The sequence below is a fragment of the Pyricularia grisea genome, assembly GCF_004355905.1.
Source record: "Pyricularia grisea strain NI907 chromosome V map unlocalized Pyricularia_grisea_NI907_Scaffold_10, whole genome shotgun sequence".
Lineage (NCBI taxonomy): Eukaryota > Fungi > Ascomycota > Sordariomycetes > Magnaporthales > Pyriculariaceae > Pyricularia > Pyricularia grisea.
The window spans coordinates 1018246-1033200 of NW_022156722.1; the positions used below are offsets into that span (position 1 = coordinate 1018246).

The window sequence follows — 14955 nt, forward strand, 5'->3', positions numbered from 1 at the left end:
TGGAGGTGCCAGCCAGTAATGCCGCCCGCATGAGATTTGAAAGCATGGTTTCTGAAGGGGTTTCCTCGGATTTTCCTCAATCGAAAAAGGGCGTGTTAATCCGTTGAGCGCTTGCCGCTTCATAACAATAAGTTTCCAAAGATGAAGAGATTATAAAACAATGTGACCAGGATATATGGTAATTTCGGGGAGAATATCATGGTCGCATTAACGTTTTCGGGGGTTTAATTGCGGTGGTTACTATCGTCACCTCACTTTGGCTAGAAGATAAGAAACTCTCCGAAAGATTTAGGATGAAAACCCAACAGGAATTGGGGTAAAAGGTAGATTTGCCCTGGTTAATCTTGACTCGGCCTCTACTAGCACCAAAAACCGTTTAAATACCGGAGCAAAGGTCGACAACCGTAGTGACTCCAGGCGTATATGATTTCCTCCATCCTCAAACTACATTTACTGCGCGGCGGAACGTGTTTGCCAGCTGCCCTCGAACAAGAGAGAAAAATTGCGCCGGTTTCATTGACATGATACAAACTACAGCCATGGGCCTCCCAGAGTCTTACACTGGCCAGAGCACAGCGGTCGAAGAGCCTGTTCCAATGCACCACGGCGAACCTATCGCCATCGTCGGCATCGGATGTCGGCTGCCGGGCCAGAGCAACAACCCATCGTCTTTATGGGGGTTGTTAAAGAACCCAATCGATTTATCTTCCCCATTTCCAGCTTCCCGGTTCAATTCCCAGGGCTTCTACCACGAGGATGCCTCGCATCATGGCACTACAAACAGCAGGGGATCCTACTTTTTGAACGACGATGACATTCAAAAGTTTGATGCTCAATTTTTCAACATCTCGCCTCAAGAGGCAGAATCAATGGATCCACAGGTAATAAGAAAATACCATCTTGGCCCAACGGGGGGCCGAAATCAAAGATCTGAAAATGAAACCAAAGAAAAGGAAAAAGCCATGTTAACAACGAAAGATTCTTTACAGCACAGATTGCTACTAGAAGTAGTTTATGAAGCCTTGGAAGACGCAGGAATTCCCCTTGCCAAGGCCTCGGGGTCCGCCACGGCCGCGTACGTCGGGTTGATGACGGCAGACTGGCAGGACCTCCAGCTTCGAGACATGGACACTGCCTCGCGGTATCTGGTCACGGGAGGGGCCAGGAGTCTTGCCAGCAACCGTCTCTCGTACTTTTTCAACTGGCACGGCCCCAGTGAGACGATCGATACGGCCTGCTCTTCTTCGCTGGTCGCCGTTCACCATGCAGTCCAGGCGTTGCGTTCCGGACAGGCAACCATGGCAGTCGCCGCCGGCACCAATCTTCTGTTGGCGCCCGACATGTATGTGATGACTAGCAATCTGAACAGTAAGTCGTTCTCCTTCCTTATCATTTGTCTTTTTTTATTTTTATTTTTTTAATTTATCTTTTTCCTTTTTGCTATGAATCAATGCCCAAGTACAATAGGTCCAAAGGTTGTACTGACAAAAGAAAACCCCACCGTTTTCAGTGCTCTCGCCGACTGGAAAATGCCACATGTGGTCATCGGATGCGGATGGGTATGCACGCGGCGAGGGTGTAGCGTGTATCATGCTCAAGACTGTATCAAAAGCCATGGCGGACGGTGACCACATCTACGCCATCGTGCGCGAAACGGGCGTGAACCAGGATGGACACACAACGGGCATCACCATGCCTAGCTCAGCTGCACAAGCGCGGCTGATACGTGAGACATATAAGCGTGCCGGTCTCGACCTGAGGCGAAGGGAAGATCGCTGCCAGTACTTTGAGGCCCACGGGACCGGCACGCCGGCCGGAGATCCGGTGGAGTCGCAGGCAATCTGGGACGCCTTTTTCTCGTGCCAAGGACAGCCAGAGGCAGCCGCGGAACAGCTGATAGTAGGGTCCGTCAAGACCGTTTTGGGCCACCTGGAGGGGTGTGCCGGAATTGCGGGCCTGATCAAAGTCGCTCTCGGCCTCCAGAGCTCTTTCATCCCTGGCAACCTACATTTGGGAACACCAAATCCAAAGATTGCCCCTATGCTCGACTCGGGAAAGTTATTAGTTCCAACAACAGGCCTTCCCTGGCCCCAGACGGACAGTTGCCGACGCGCATCCGTCAACTCGTTCGGATTCGGCGGGACCAATGCGCATGCTATCTTGGAATCCTTCCACGACCCCAGACGACAACAGCAGTTGCCACAGCGGCAATCTATCTCGAAAGACGCCGCTGGTGGCGCCACCGCCGCCCAGTCTCAGACGGTCACCGTTGTGCTTTCTGCCGCGTCAGAGCCCGCCCTGGCCGACCTCGTGGCAAAATATGCAGAATACCTCGAGACCAACCCTGATGTTGACTTGGAGCGTCTGGCCTGGACGACACAGAAAAGACGTACCCGTCTGCCCTACGGGATACCGTTCATCGGTTCCTCGCGAGCGGCGCTCGTCCGACAGATGCGTACTGCCGAAAAGGCGTTCCGGGACGGCGGGCAGATGGGCAAGCCGGGCCCTCCCAGCCCCAGCGGCCGGCGGGAGCTCCTGGGCGTCTTCACCGGCCAGGGAGCCCAGTGGGCCACCATGGGAGCCAAGCTGCTGGACGCGAGCCCCGTGTTTGCGCAGACCATTGCGCTGCTGGAGGACGTCCTGTCCGACACCATGGCGGACGGCGAGACGGAAGCGCAGCCCTGGTCGCTCAGCGAGGAGCTCAGGGCGCCGGCGGGGAGCTCGCGCATCGGTGAGGCAGAGTACGCGCAGCCGCTGTCGACGGCTGTACAGGTCGCACTCATCGACCTTCTCCGCTCGCTTGGCATCGAGTTTTCCGCCGTGGTCGGCCACAGCTCGGGCGAAATGGCCGCTGCCTATGCGGCCGGCTTCCTGTCCGCTACCGACGCCATCCGGCTCGCCTACTTTCGCGGCATATTTTGCAAGCTGGGTCACAGTCCAAACGTCGGCGTCTCATCCACGCAGGTTGGAGCCGCGTCCGAGGAAGCCAGGGGCGGCATGATGGCCGCCAACATATCGTGGGACGAGGCGCTCGAGCTCTGCGCAGACGAGCACCTCGGATTCGGCGGCAGGGTTTGGGTGGCGGCCAACAACGCGCCCAAGAGCGTCACGCTCAGTGGTGATCTGGGCAAGCTCCGCGAGATGCAGACGCTGCTGCGGGAGAGGAACGTCCCGGTGCAGATGCTCAGGGTCGACAAGGCATACCACTCCCCGCACATGAACATCTCCGCGGACGCCTTCCGCGCGGTCTTGGCTCGCTGCCATTTGGACGGGCCACCACCGCCACCAGGGCCAGGGAAGAAAACGCCCGTGTGGATATCGAGCGTCTTTACAGACTGGGCACCGCTCACTGCCGACGACGAGTCGGTGCCGGATCTGGCATGGAGCCCACACTATTGGATCGAGAACATGCTCGCTCCCGTTCGATTCCGCGATGCTCTTGAGAGGGTGGCCAGACTGAAGAAGATCGAGGTCGGTGTCGAGGTCGGCCCGCACGCCGCCCTCCGTCGCCAGGTGTCCGACACGTGGGTGGCAGCTCAAGGGCCCATTGCCTACCAGGGGACGCTGGCTCGAAGCTGCAACGATCAGGAGAGTTTTGCAATCTTTATGGGTTTTCTCTGGCAGCACGGCTTTGATGTCGATTTCGATGCACCTTGTGCTTCAATGGACAAATCCCTCGTCGGCCATGGCGCCGTCACACAAAAGGTCGGCCAAGTTGCGCTCACCGGTTTGCCGTCAATGCCATGGATGCATACCAGAGTCTATTGGACCGAATCCGCCCGACTGGCCCAGTTGATCCGGCGCGGGCCGGCAGACGACTTAATCGGACATTGCATCGAGCGTGGCATTGTATATGACAACGATGGCAGCAGCAGAGGTAACACGCGACTGGGCGAATGGCGTTGGCGCCAAATCCTCCGTGTCAGCGAGCTCCCATGGCTCCAGGGGCACAAGGTCCAGGGTCAAGTGGTGTTCCCTGCTGCTGGCTACTGTGTCATGGCCATGCGAGCTGCTGAGCAACTTGTCAAGAGCCTTTCTATAGGTAGTACCACCAGACAGGGTACTACAAAGTCGATGGCAGATGATGGGGCTTTGGGGCTGGACCTGATTGAGCTCGAAAACGTAGATATTGGGCGAGCCATCATTTTTGCGGAAAATAACAGAGATGGCATCGACGTAACCGTTCGTCTCCATGGCATCACCGTCAACAAAGACGGCAGCCGGCAGGTCTCGGATCCTGCACCTCCTTGCATCATAGACTCTTCTTCAACCTTGGAAGCTTACTTTTCCATCCAAGCCCAACTGCCCACGGTGGGAGAGCCAGGCCGCCCCAACGAACCTTTTCTGGCATGTTCTGGGCGCCTCGTAGGCACTGTTCGGTCTAGCCTTTTGCCAATCTCCAACGCCATGCCCGCATACTTTGACGATCCGGTATACATGCAGGACATATCTCCATCGACTCTATACAAGACCTACGCCGAAGCGGGCTTGCATTATTCGGCCCCTTTTAGACTCGACAGTCTCGAGCGGACCTTTGGACGTGCTAGATCCACATTGACGCATGCCAAACTCAACGAGTTCACCACCACCACGTCTTGCTTCCCCGTGGCGGCTCTCGACAATTCCTTCCAGACGGCTCTGTCGGCTTTTTCGGCACCAGGAGACGGGAGGCTGCTCAATGCATACCTGCCTAGGACCATCGGGAGGCTGAGGATGCATATGGCCGCCTTTAAGAACACGGCGACGCCCGGGTCTGGTTTCCTCTTTGACGCCACCATCAAAGGGCGTCCCGAGTCAGGAGATCCCGCAAATGAGCCAACGTCCAGCTGGACCGCCAGCGTCGAAGGCGTCCTCGCCTCACCTCACGACTCGGCAACGGGTACGGCAGGAGGCCGCCGGATCATCTTCCAGGTTCAAGACCTCTTTTGTGTGAGCCTCGTTCCGTCCGAGGGTCCTTATAGGGATGGGATCTTTACCGAAAAGATTTGGGCGCCTGATCCCGAATATGCTCTGTGCGAACTCGAGCTCGAAACAGAGGGGCTGGGCGACAAGGCACACCTGCAAACCGTGGAGGAGCTGACGCATTATTACATCTGCCAAGTCTATCAGGGCTTCAGCAGGGAGGAAGCAGAGTCCGACAAGACCCAGTGGTTCATCAAGCGCCTGTGGCAGTGGCTCGACCATGTGGTTGGCGTCAGCAGTGGCAGAGCATCACCTACTCCCAGTGTTGAGCCGTTCCGCAATCCGTGGGCCGAGGACCCGGACCGCTTCAGACGACTGATGGAACGAGTCGAGCCCATGAAGAATCTGGTCGAGATTCAAATCCTCCAAGCTGTCGCCAACAACATGTTGCGAGTGATGCGGCAGGAGGAAGGCCCAACCATCCTGGAAGTGCTCTTCAAGGATGACATGCTCGGGCGCCTGTACCGCGAGCCGGCCGTCTATGCGCGGGTGAACCGCTACCTCGGCCGCGCCGCCAAGGCCATATCCCACAGGTTCCCCAGGTGCGACATCATCGAGGTTGGGGCCGGAACGGGAGGAGGAACCCAGGCCATGTTCAATGGTCTCAGGGGCGCCTACCACTCATACACCTTTACAGATATATCCAGTGGCTTCTTCACCCAGGCCAAGGCAAAATTCGCAGACGAGGTAGATCGCATGGTCTTCAAGACCCTCGACGTCGAAAAGGACGCTGTGGAGCAGGGCTTCTTGCCGGCTGCGTACGACATCGTGGTCGCGTCAAACGTTTTACATGCCACAAAGGACATTGGAAACTCGCTGGCCAACATCCGCAAGCTGCTCAAGCCCGGCGGGTATCTGCTTTTGATCGAGGTCACCGCCGTGGACAAGGTTTTGGTGCCTTTTTTGATGGGGGCTGTTCCCGGTTGGTGGCTGTTTCAAGACAAGTGGCGTGCGGGAACCTTTAGCCCTCTCTTAACTCCGACGGGATGGGACACCGTACTCAGGGAATCCGGTTACGATACCGGCACCGAGAACCTCTTCCATGACATGTCGACGCCGGATGATCACCTATCTAGTGTGATAGTAGCGCGGGCCACAGATGCCGACTGGATGGATTTTCAGAGCTGCCGTACTGCGCCAAGCTCCCGGTTCCACTCAGAATCGATCATTGTAGTTGCATCACCCGATACCTACCACAGGGATGCTGGGCCGTGCATCAGTCGGCAGGTGGCTGTAGATCTTTGCGACTCCATTTCTGGGTTTTATAACAGACATGCAGCCGAGGTGGAGTACGCAGGAAAACAGCTTGTTATCACCATTGTCGATAGCCTAGACAAGGCTCTCGCCAGCCCAGGCTTTGACAAGAGCATGCTGGTAGTGCTTTCCGACCTTGATCACCCCATCATGAACGGGATAACACCAGCCGCATGGGAGGCCCTCAAGTCAACGTTCGGCCGAGTCTCTCAGCCGATTGTTTGGGTCACCCGACAAAGGCTCTGCTCCGGAGATCCACACCAGAGTATGCTCGTGGGTATGGGTCGCTGCGCTCGCTATGAAAATCCGGGGCTCGTGCTTCGATTCGTCGACCTGGACTGCTCGGACCGGTCGTGCCCGGGGCCAGCGGCGATGCGTACCTTGGCACGCGAGGTGTGGCAGGCAAATTTCAAGACTTCGGCCGGGGGATCCTGGCTCGGCTCCGTGGAACATGAAGTCTCCATCGACAAGGAGGGTCGTCTTCTTTTGCCAAGATTGGTATCGGTGGAGAGTTCAAACGAGCGCTATCTTGCTGGCCGACGCGGTCTGGTACATGATGAAGATGATGTGGAGGCTGATACCTGCGGTAGTAACGAGGATGAGAACGACTACGGTAGTCTTCCCGAGGAGGAACTGTCTCGTCCTTGGCATCAGTCGGGAAATCTCCCTTCTCCATCCCTTTCAGAGTGGGCGGTTTCTCCAGTTCTCAAGGACCATCATCAGCCGGCCAGCCTTCTCCTTTCTCATCCCAAGAGACTAACTCTTCTTGGTGGGCTCGGAAAGTCTCCCTGTTACCTATCCATGGCTCGACAAAGAACGACACAGGAAGCGACTTTGGTCTTGAGCTCCCGATTGCCCGCACGGCAAAACTGCATTGCCGCCACCTTTGCCGATACGGACGACTTGTTTATCCCACTTGGAAACATCGCAAGGCGACAGAGTCTTGCATCTGATCACTCGTTCTTTTCCAACCTTGTTCGTCTTGTTGCTGCCGATATGGTCTTTCGGGGCCACCATGGAGGCTGCAAGCAAGAGCCTGCTATTATGATTCTTGAGCCAAACAAGTCCTTGGAACCTGCCCTTATTGAGCTTTCTCGGGAATGGAAGAGACCTCTGTACATTGTCACCAAGAGAACTTTCCCTCCATCAACACCCCTGGAATCCCCGACAGATGTCACGTATTTGCACCCAAACATGTCGCCTCACCGGGTTTCCCGCTTGCTTTCCCGGCACCGCAAGGGACTCTACCTGGACTGGACATGCTTACGAGACGTGCCCAACTCGAATGTGTCACCAGAGGATGGAAAAGAAACACTAGGTTTCCCACTGCCCCGCGGCTTCAAGAAGGCGTCAGAGGCAGGCTTCTTGGGACGAGCCGACCTCAACAACTCCTTCGGCAGTGGCTTTCTGGAGATCCCAAAGTTGGAGAAGGAGGTCTTGTCGGCTCGGATGCAAAGGATTGCCACTCTTGCTGCAGCTGCAGCTTTGTCGGTGACGCAAGAGGCTTTGAACCGCGACGAGATCAAGCAGACTGGGTTGATCGATTGGTCCGCGCCCGTGGACGACGAAGGCCCTCCTCGAATTCTTGAAAATCCTCGCCATCTTTTCTCCCCGGATAAGACCTACCTGTTTGCCGGTATAACCAGCGACCTTGGACTGTCCATGGTCAAGTGGCTGATCGAGAACGGCGCACGCAAAATCGCACTGACGAGCCGGACTCCAGAACTTCCCAAACTGTGGCTAGACGAGATGGCGGCGCTTGGAGCCAGAGTTTGTTCGTTTGCCATGGACGTCACAGATGCAGTCTCTGTGCAGACTCTCTGCAGCGAGATCGAGGCGTCCATGGGACCGGTGGCGGGCGTGGTCTTTGGCGCCATGGTATTAAAGGACACCCTGCTCGAATCCATGCCGTTCGACACGCTGCAGTCGGTCCTGGCCCCAAAGGTACAGGGCTCCCACCACGTGGAGGCGTATTTCGCCCACCGGGCCCTCGACTTCTTCATCTTCATGTCCAGCATGTCGGCCATCGTGGGCATCAGGGGCCAGTCCAACTACTGCGCCGGCAACATGTACGGACGGGCGCTGGTCCGCGCCCGCCGCGCCCGCGGGCAGGCCGCCTCGACCATCGACCTCTCGACCGTGTTCGGCGTCGGCCACTTCGCCAACGCCGGGCGGGAGACGCTCGACACGGTCCGCGCCAACCTGCGCGGCTTCAACACGCTGCCCATCGGCGTGCCCGACGTTCTGGCCGCCTTCCACGAGGCCGTGCTGCGCGGCAGGCCCGACGCCCCCGGCACCGGCGACGTCATTGTCGGGCTGGGGTCCGAGGAGGCGGTGGCTGGCCCGCATCAGCCCCCCGTCCCGGCGGCGTGGCACGGCGACCCGCGCTTCGGGTACTTCACGGCGCGGGCCAGCCAGAGACTTATGCAGGACGCGACTGCTCGGTCGCAGGGCTCTGGTGCTGCGCGGGACGGCTCGCGCGACGTGCGCAAGAAGCTGGCCGCCGAGACCACGGACCAGGGCCGGCTGGCGACGCTCAGTAAATGTTTTGCTTTGGCGGTCGCCGAGACGATGCAGCTCCCCGAGGGGACTCCCCCGCGGCTTGACGTGCGCCTGATGGACTACGGGATCGATTCCTTGGTAGCCGTGGACCTGCGCGCGTGGTTTTTGAGGGAGTTGGAGGTGAGCGTGCCTGTGTTAAGCATACTCAATGGGGAGAGCATAAGGGAGCTTTGCAAGAGGGTTTTGTCACAGATGCAGTCTCATTAGATATAAAGAGAAGAGGCGCAGAGGTTTGATGAATGAAGAATATGAGATGGAAAATGAAGCACGTATATTGGAGCTGATATACTCTTGGACAATGGTTTGATGCTATTCATCTTACGCAAGCAAAGATGATATTAAGAGCCGGAAAGCCATTATGGATTTTGAACGGACTCTTGAGCAAATCACGAGAAGAATATTTTAAAAGAAACCAAATCATTCACGATACGCTTCTGACTGTACACAGAGCTAGCCAATTTGGGTATTGCCGTTGATCGACGCTGACAAAGGCTTCGAAAATGGCAAAACAGTCGCCAGTCTGTTTCGCCCACAGTCCATCCCCATGCCTCCAAGGGGGTCAAGCTGCTGGCTCTCGCTGACCAGCGTTGGCGCTGTTGCTGTCTGACAGGCAGAAGAACAAGGGTACAGCCTCGTATATCCAACGCGGCCTCTGACGCTGTGGTGAGAGCAGGGCTGGTAAAAAGGTTTCAGTCGTTTACTCAATTCGTGACTAATTCAGTTGCCTTAGTGGCTGAGAAGACTCAGAGGGGGTGGCAGTTTAGGATGGCATCTAGAAATCAGAGAAAAGGAGAAGCTCTACCAACACAATTTCGTTTGGTTCAAGGCTTCGAAACGAATCTTCTGAAGCAGGCACCATTAATCAACGCTAGAAAGTTTTTTTTTTCTCTGGCTCCACTCACGAGGCATTATGTCCTTGGTCATCTGGTCAGGCTCCCTTTTAATGATACATGATGCCAGCAAGAAATTACCTTGAACAAATATTCAAGTCCATAATTCCAAATTTTACCTAATAATAATTTACAGATTTAAAATGCTTTGGCGACAGCTTTTATGGTAATCTTAACACTTATTTTATTATGGTCCGTTAAAGCGTCAATCAATAAAGCTTATAAGTAAACTTTTTCATTGTAAGTTAAACTTCAAAAATACTCGGCCAAATGCCATTTTAACTGTTAAACGTTTGTAATAATTGTTACACGAGCAGTTGAATGGGAGTTTAAACAACGCAAACCATTTTTTTTTACTTTTTTATCAGCGAATTAGCAAACTTTCCTACCAAGAAATGTTCACGCATTACGTAAAATTGCATGCAAACCAAAGATCAGGCAGTGGCCGGGGTCCTTTCCCATTAATTAAAGAAATCGCATATTAAAGCAAGGTAAGGCTGGGTATGAAATTAACGCCGCCCTTAATATACCGGAGCGTCGGACTTGACCGAGCGAGTACATCATAAGATTTAACACTCTGATACCCGAACCGGGAGCGATAAAGTTGCTAACACGCACCTTGTTCACGGGCGCTATGAATGACCTGATCACGTTCGTGGCCAAGGAATGAACCAGGTGAAACATTTGATCTAGATAATACATAAGCAAATCCGACGGAGAGTCCAATTGAACGGAAAAGCGAAGCCGACGGAAAATTTTATGGAACGCGAAAGCCAAGCCGACGGAGAGAGGTTAACCGGTTGGTATTTATTTCTGGGTAGAATTCAAACAGCGTCAATACTTATCTGGGTTTGGTCGTTCTATGATATGATAAATCCTGTAAGTGTTGCATTTATAATGTTGTAATTAGTTCCTAGAACTTCGTTTACTTTAAGCCTATTGATTGAGACACGCCTGCCCACGATATCAGCCAAGGTCTTCATAAGCAAACATTCGGGCGAAAGCGCGCCTGCTCGAGCTGCGAGGACAACAGCTGCAGGAATATGAATGTAAAAGTTCGACGTACCGGCGATTATCATGTCGATATGGTTGGCCGGAATTTACGCCACCTCCGAAATTCCGTACAGAATTTCTTTTTTTTCTTTTTTGTTTTCTTCCCTTTTTGTTTGCGATGACGACGATATTGACGACAATGTTCGTCGGCATGTAGGATGCAGAGTACAAACACGTATTCAATGCCAAGAACGTGGATTGTCAAGGTGGGATGGGTTATCAATCAATTCGGCCAAGGGCATGCACTTGCTCGCCATTAAGCATAAGGAGTTAAGGGCAGTCATGGAGTTAAGCTTAACCAAGGAATTTTCAGACCCGAGAAAGCTGACAAACCCTAGCAAGTGGTAAGCAATGGGCAGGGTATAAGCATATGCGCCATTGTGATTAGCAAATCAGTCTTAACCAGATGGAGAAGGTACTTCACTTAGCAACCAATCAGCCTTGGCCGAGACACTACAGGAGTTTGTGTCGGATTGCTAAGCCTTCTTTCGGGGTGCATGAACGATGTGAGCCAAGGTTTGAACTTCCTAATCCGCGTTCGTACGCAGTAGAGGGAGGGATATTGGCATCAGATTTTGAAGCATATAATGCATCGTGAAATCCGACCATATTTTGATTTTTGGGGTCAGAACATTATCAGACAACTTAAAGCAGACAACAACTTGCAGCGGCATACAAAAACCTTCACGAAATACACTCACCTGACTTTCCATCTAAACCAACAAACCTCCACACAAAACTCTCATAACCTTCAAAATGTCCACATTCCTCGTCATCCAAGCAACCGGCGGTCAAGGCCAGTGGGTTATCACTCATTTGCTCAAATCCGGTGCCAAAGTTCACGCACTAGTCCGAGATGTCAACAAACCTCTGCCAGCCATCCTCAAGGCCGAGGGAGTGACGCTCTTCGAAGGCGAGTCCGTCAACGCAGAAGCCGTCTATGCCGCTGCCAAGGGCACTTCGGGTGTCTTTCTCAACACCTTCATGTCCGAGACCGAGATCAAGCAGGCCGAGAGCGTTGTCGAGGGCGCAAGGCGCGCCGGCGTCGAGACCATCGTCGCCTCAACCGCCATCGGCTCAGGCGACAAGACGATCCTGGAGTCAGAGTACACCAAGAGCATCGGGCTGCATCAGTACTACGTCAACAAGAACGGCATCCAGGAGGTCGTCAAGAACGGCGGCTTTAAGAGCTGGACGATCCTGCACCCGGCCTACATCCACTTTGACATCTTCACGCCCAAGAACGCCTACAACTTCCCGCGCATGCCCCAGGGCATTCTGGATCACGTCCTCGACGCCGGGCGCAAGATTGCCCACACAGACGCCTCCGACATCGGCCGGTACGCGGCAGCGGCGCTGATGAACCCTGAAAAGTTCAACGGGGAGATCGTCGAGCTGGGTCTGGCCATGGACTGCGACGAGATGGCTGCCGATCTGTCCAAGGTCAGCGGCAAAAACGTCGAGGCAGTCAGGTACACGTTTCAGGAGGCGCAGAAGGCGGGCGTGTTCCAATTCGGCATGGCGTTCCAGCTGCTGGCTAACGTGTTTGACTTTAGCAATCTTGTTGGTGCTGGGCTGAGGAACCAGGAGAAGTATGGGATCCATCTGCTGAGGCTGGAGGAGTCGCTGGTCAGGGACAAGGAGCAGCTCATGTCGACTCTTATCGAGGTCAACTAGGTTCGTGGGGTGATACTTATAGACTAATAGATTTCTTCTGTCTTTGATTTCCTTTTTAAAAAAAGACTAGATCGCAACCTTCATATTTTCTCCTCACTTTGAAAACCGAAATCATGAAGCAAGACTGGTGATGACGTGATGGGTGGCTTGCATTGAGAGGGAGGATTGAATACTCGTTGCACATCTCCGATTCTGGGACCCCACGGCCCGAAATTGTTTTAGTAGTTATTAATATTCCGAAATAATTGTACAACATGTAAAGCATCGTACCCCAGCCTCAAATAAATCAACCTATGGCGACATGAAAAGCATCATAACATTGACAAGATATTCTGAAAAGAGGCCATGGATGACATTTCCTGTGATTCCAACATTTAAAGGGTGAGATAGACTCGCAAAAGCTCGTAGAGCATCTGCTTCGTAGCCGATTTTGCGTTTTGAACATTCCTCGAAAAGGTTCAGATATACGGATAGCGACGGAAGAAAGCCAGAGAATGGAGGAGGTACAGAAAGCGTTCAATTATCCTGTGATTTGAGGCAGAACACTGGCAGCTCCAGAGGTGTGTCGATGCTTCGCTGTGACTTTTGACAGGAAAAGAATAGCCGATCGGCTACGAACACGGCAATCCTTCGGGACAGAACAATCTCCCCCAAAGACCAGCCTCTTTTCTTGTAGGCGGATTGGGGCAGATAGCTGTTCAACTCTTGTGTTTGGCCTGGCCCTTGGCAGTGGGTTGAAACATAAGCCCGGCGACTAAGGCCAGAGCTTGCGTCGGGTTCGGATGCTGCGACAAGAGTGAGGTATGATCCGCGGTAAATAGAGGTCATGAGCCTTCCACATTGTGACATCTCATGCTGGTCGTCGTGAATTACGCACAACGCGTCAACCCATAGATATTTCTCTCCCAGGGCTTTGACAAAGTCAATACCATCAGAGATCGACTGAGGCAATTCAGACAGAACATTGTCGACAAGCCCCGTGGTATACATGGTATCGATGTGCTTTGTGCTAAGGCGGAAGAAACCCATGTGGGCTGCAGGCGAGACGTAGCTGAGGGCGACATATACCTCGTCAAGGTTTGAATCTTGAATGCAGCGTGATTCGAAATCCAGCAGCCGAAATCGGACCGATGCCAGCAAATTGCTGACATTGAATTTGTCTGCGTAAATCTGCGTGGAACCGTTTAGTTATTAGTTGATATGGAACTTACACAGGCGAATTTCGATAGGCAGTTGGAAACAATGGAGACGAAACTCACATCCGACTTGTCGTTTGCATTCTGAATGGTCCTGGTTGCATATTTATAATGCATCCAAAATAAACTGCTGCTCCTTTTGCCAAACAGCGATAGATATTTTAACCTCTGGTGGGATATTGTTTAGATGCCACACCAAATAGTCAAGAATTGGTAAGGTTGCTAAGTAGCGAAAGTCCTCAGGTCAAAGGTTGGCGCCGCTGCTCAAGGGGTATGACGGGCTATTCTTTGCTTACTTATTCATGATGTGCGGCAAGCGTGCTGTGCCACGTCCTCCACAATTTCCCCCCACGATATACTGCGTAGAAAGATACCGTACGAGAGACCTAGGCTAACATGGAAGGAAGTTTACTAACACTCATTCATTATTATCGATACTGCAGCCGACGGAAGGAGCCACGTAATGGTTTAGCAAGCCGGTTATATGGCTGCGGCGAGTATTAGGCCCTTCAAGTTTAATGAATCGTTTAGCAATATACAAGGTATAGCCCTAAACTGCCCTAGTAAATAGTTATGGTAGTCCTATGGGCTCCCTGTCAATTGAGGATAAAGCGGGGACTAAGGTTTGTTTACTAGTTCGCGCACGCGGGACGAAGTCCTTTAATCCGTAGAGAATGGTCTGCGACCTTTTATTTTTAGATTTGGCTTTAGATTTTATGACAAACAGTAAGCTAGCCATGCTAGGCCGAGAGACCCGGAGATGGTCATCTCACGTTTGTCTTTTAATCTGCAATAAAAGGTCAGCCACTTACCCGATTAAAGCCAAATTTAATGCAAATATAAAACACAAATAACGGCTTTTTAACGGTGTAGCGTTCATATTTGTACCACTAAAATTGGCCACGTTATTATTATACTTGTATCTTCTCTTTCTTTTTGTAGAAACTGGATACAAACTGCGAAGATAATTATAGAAATAGCCATAAGATCTAAACCATAATTAATCCGTATTTATAAAGTTTGATCTATCGTTTAATCTTTTAAACATTAAATATTAAAATATGTAAGTAAAGGATATATTAAATTGTGTGAACGTTATTTATTTAAAAATAGGAAAAGAAAATATTCCTATTGAAACAAAGAAATGAAAATCAAATAATATATTTTTAATGTAATTCTAAGCAGGGTGTTAATACGCCTTTGGTTATGTTGATCGATTAACGGAACGTTATTATACGATAAAGGTAGGTATATTGTGCATAAACTATCTAACAGTCTAGAGATGAGCTTCTCAATGTCCTTCTTGTCTTATACCATCGATTGAGTAGGTGAGTCATGTGTAGTTGGCCCGTGCGGTTACG

At 52.4% G+C, this 14955-nt stretch overlaps 3 protein-coding genes across 3 annotated transcripts; 2 read left to right on the top strand and 1 right to left on the bottom strand.

Annotated features, from left to right (window-relative positions):
• Positions 1-539: 539 nt before the first annotated feature.
• PgNI_11813 (uncharacterized protein) lies at positions 540-8985 on the top strand (the record flags this gene model as incomplete). Its single annotated transcript, XM_031131777.1, has 3 exons — positions 540-881; positions 990-1368; positions 1511-8985. The coding sequence occupies 3 exons, from the start codon at positions 540-542 to the stop codon at positions 8983-8985; spliced, it is 8196 nt and encodes a 2731-aa protein (XP_030976539.1).
• A 2492-nt stretch (positions 8986-11477) lies between these two features.
• Positions 11478-12398, top strand: PgNI_11814 (uncharacterized protein; the record flags this gene model as incomplete). Its single annotated transcript, XM_031131778.1, has 1 exon — positions 11478-12398. One exon carries the CDS (start codon positions 11478-11480, stop codon positions 12396-12398), a length of 921 nt encoding a protein of 306 aa, XP_030976521.1.
• A 516-nt stretch (positions 12399-12914) lies between these two features.
• PgNI_11815 (uncharacterized protein) lies at positions 12915-13898 on the bottom strand (the record flags this gene model as incomplete). The annotated part of the gene is made up of 3 exons (XM_031131779.1): positions 12915-13568; positions 13610-13688; positions 13891-13898. 3 exons carry the CDS (start codon positions 13896-13898, stop codon positions 12915-12917), a joined length of 741 nt encoding a protein of 246 aa, XP_030976524.1.
• Between the last annotated feature and the right edge of the window lie 1057 nt (positions 13899-14955).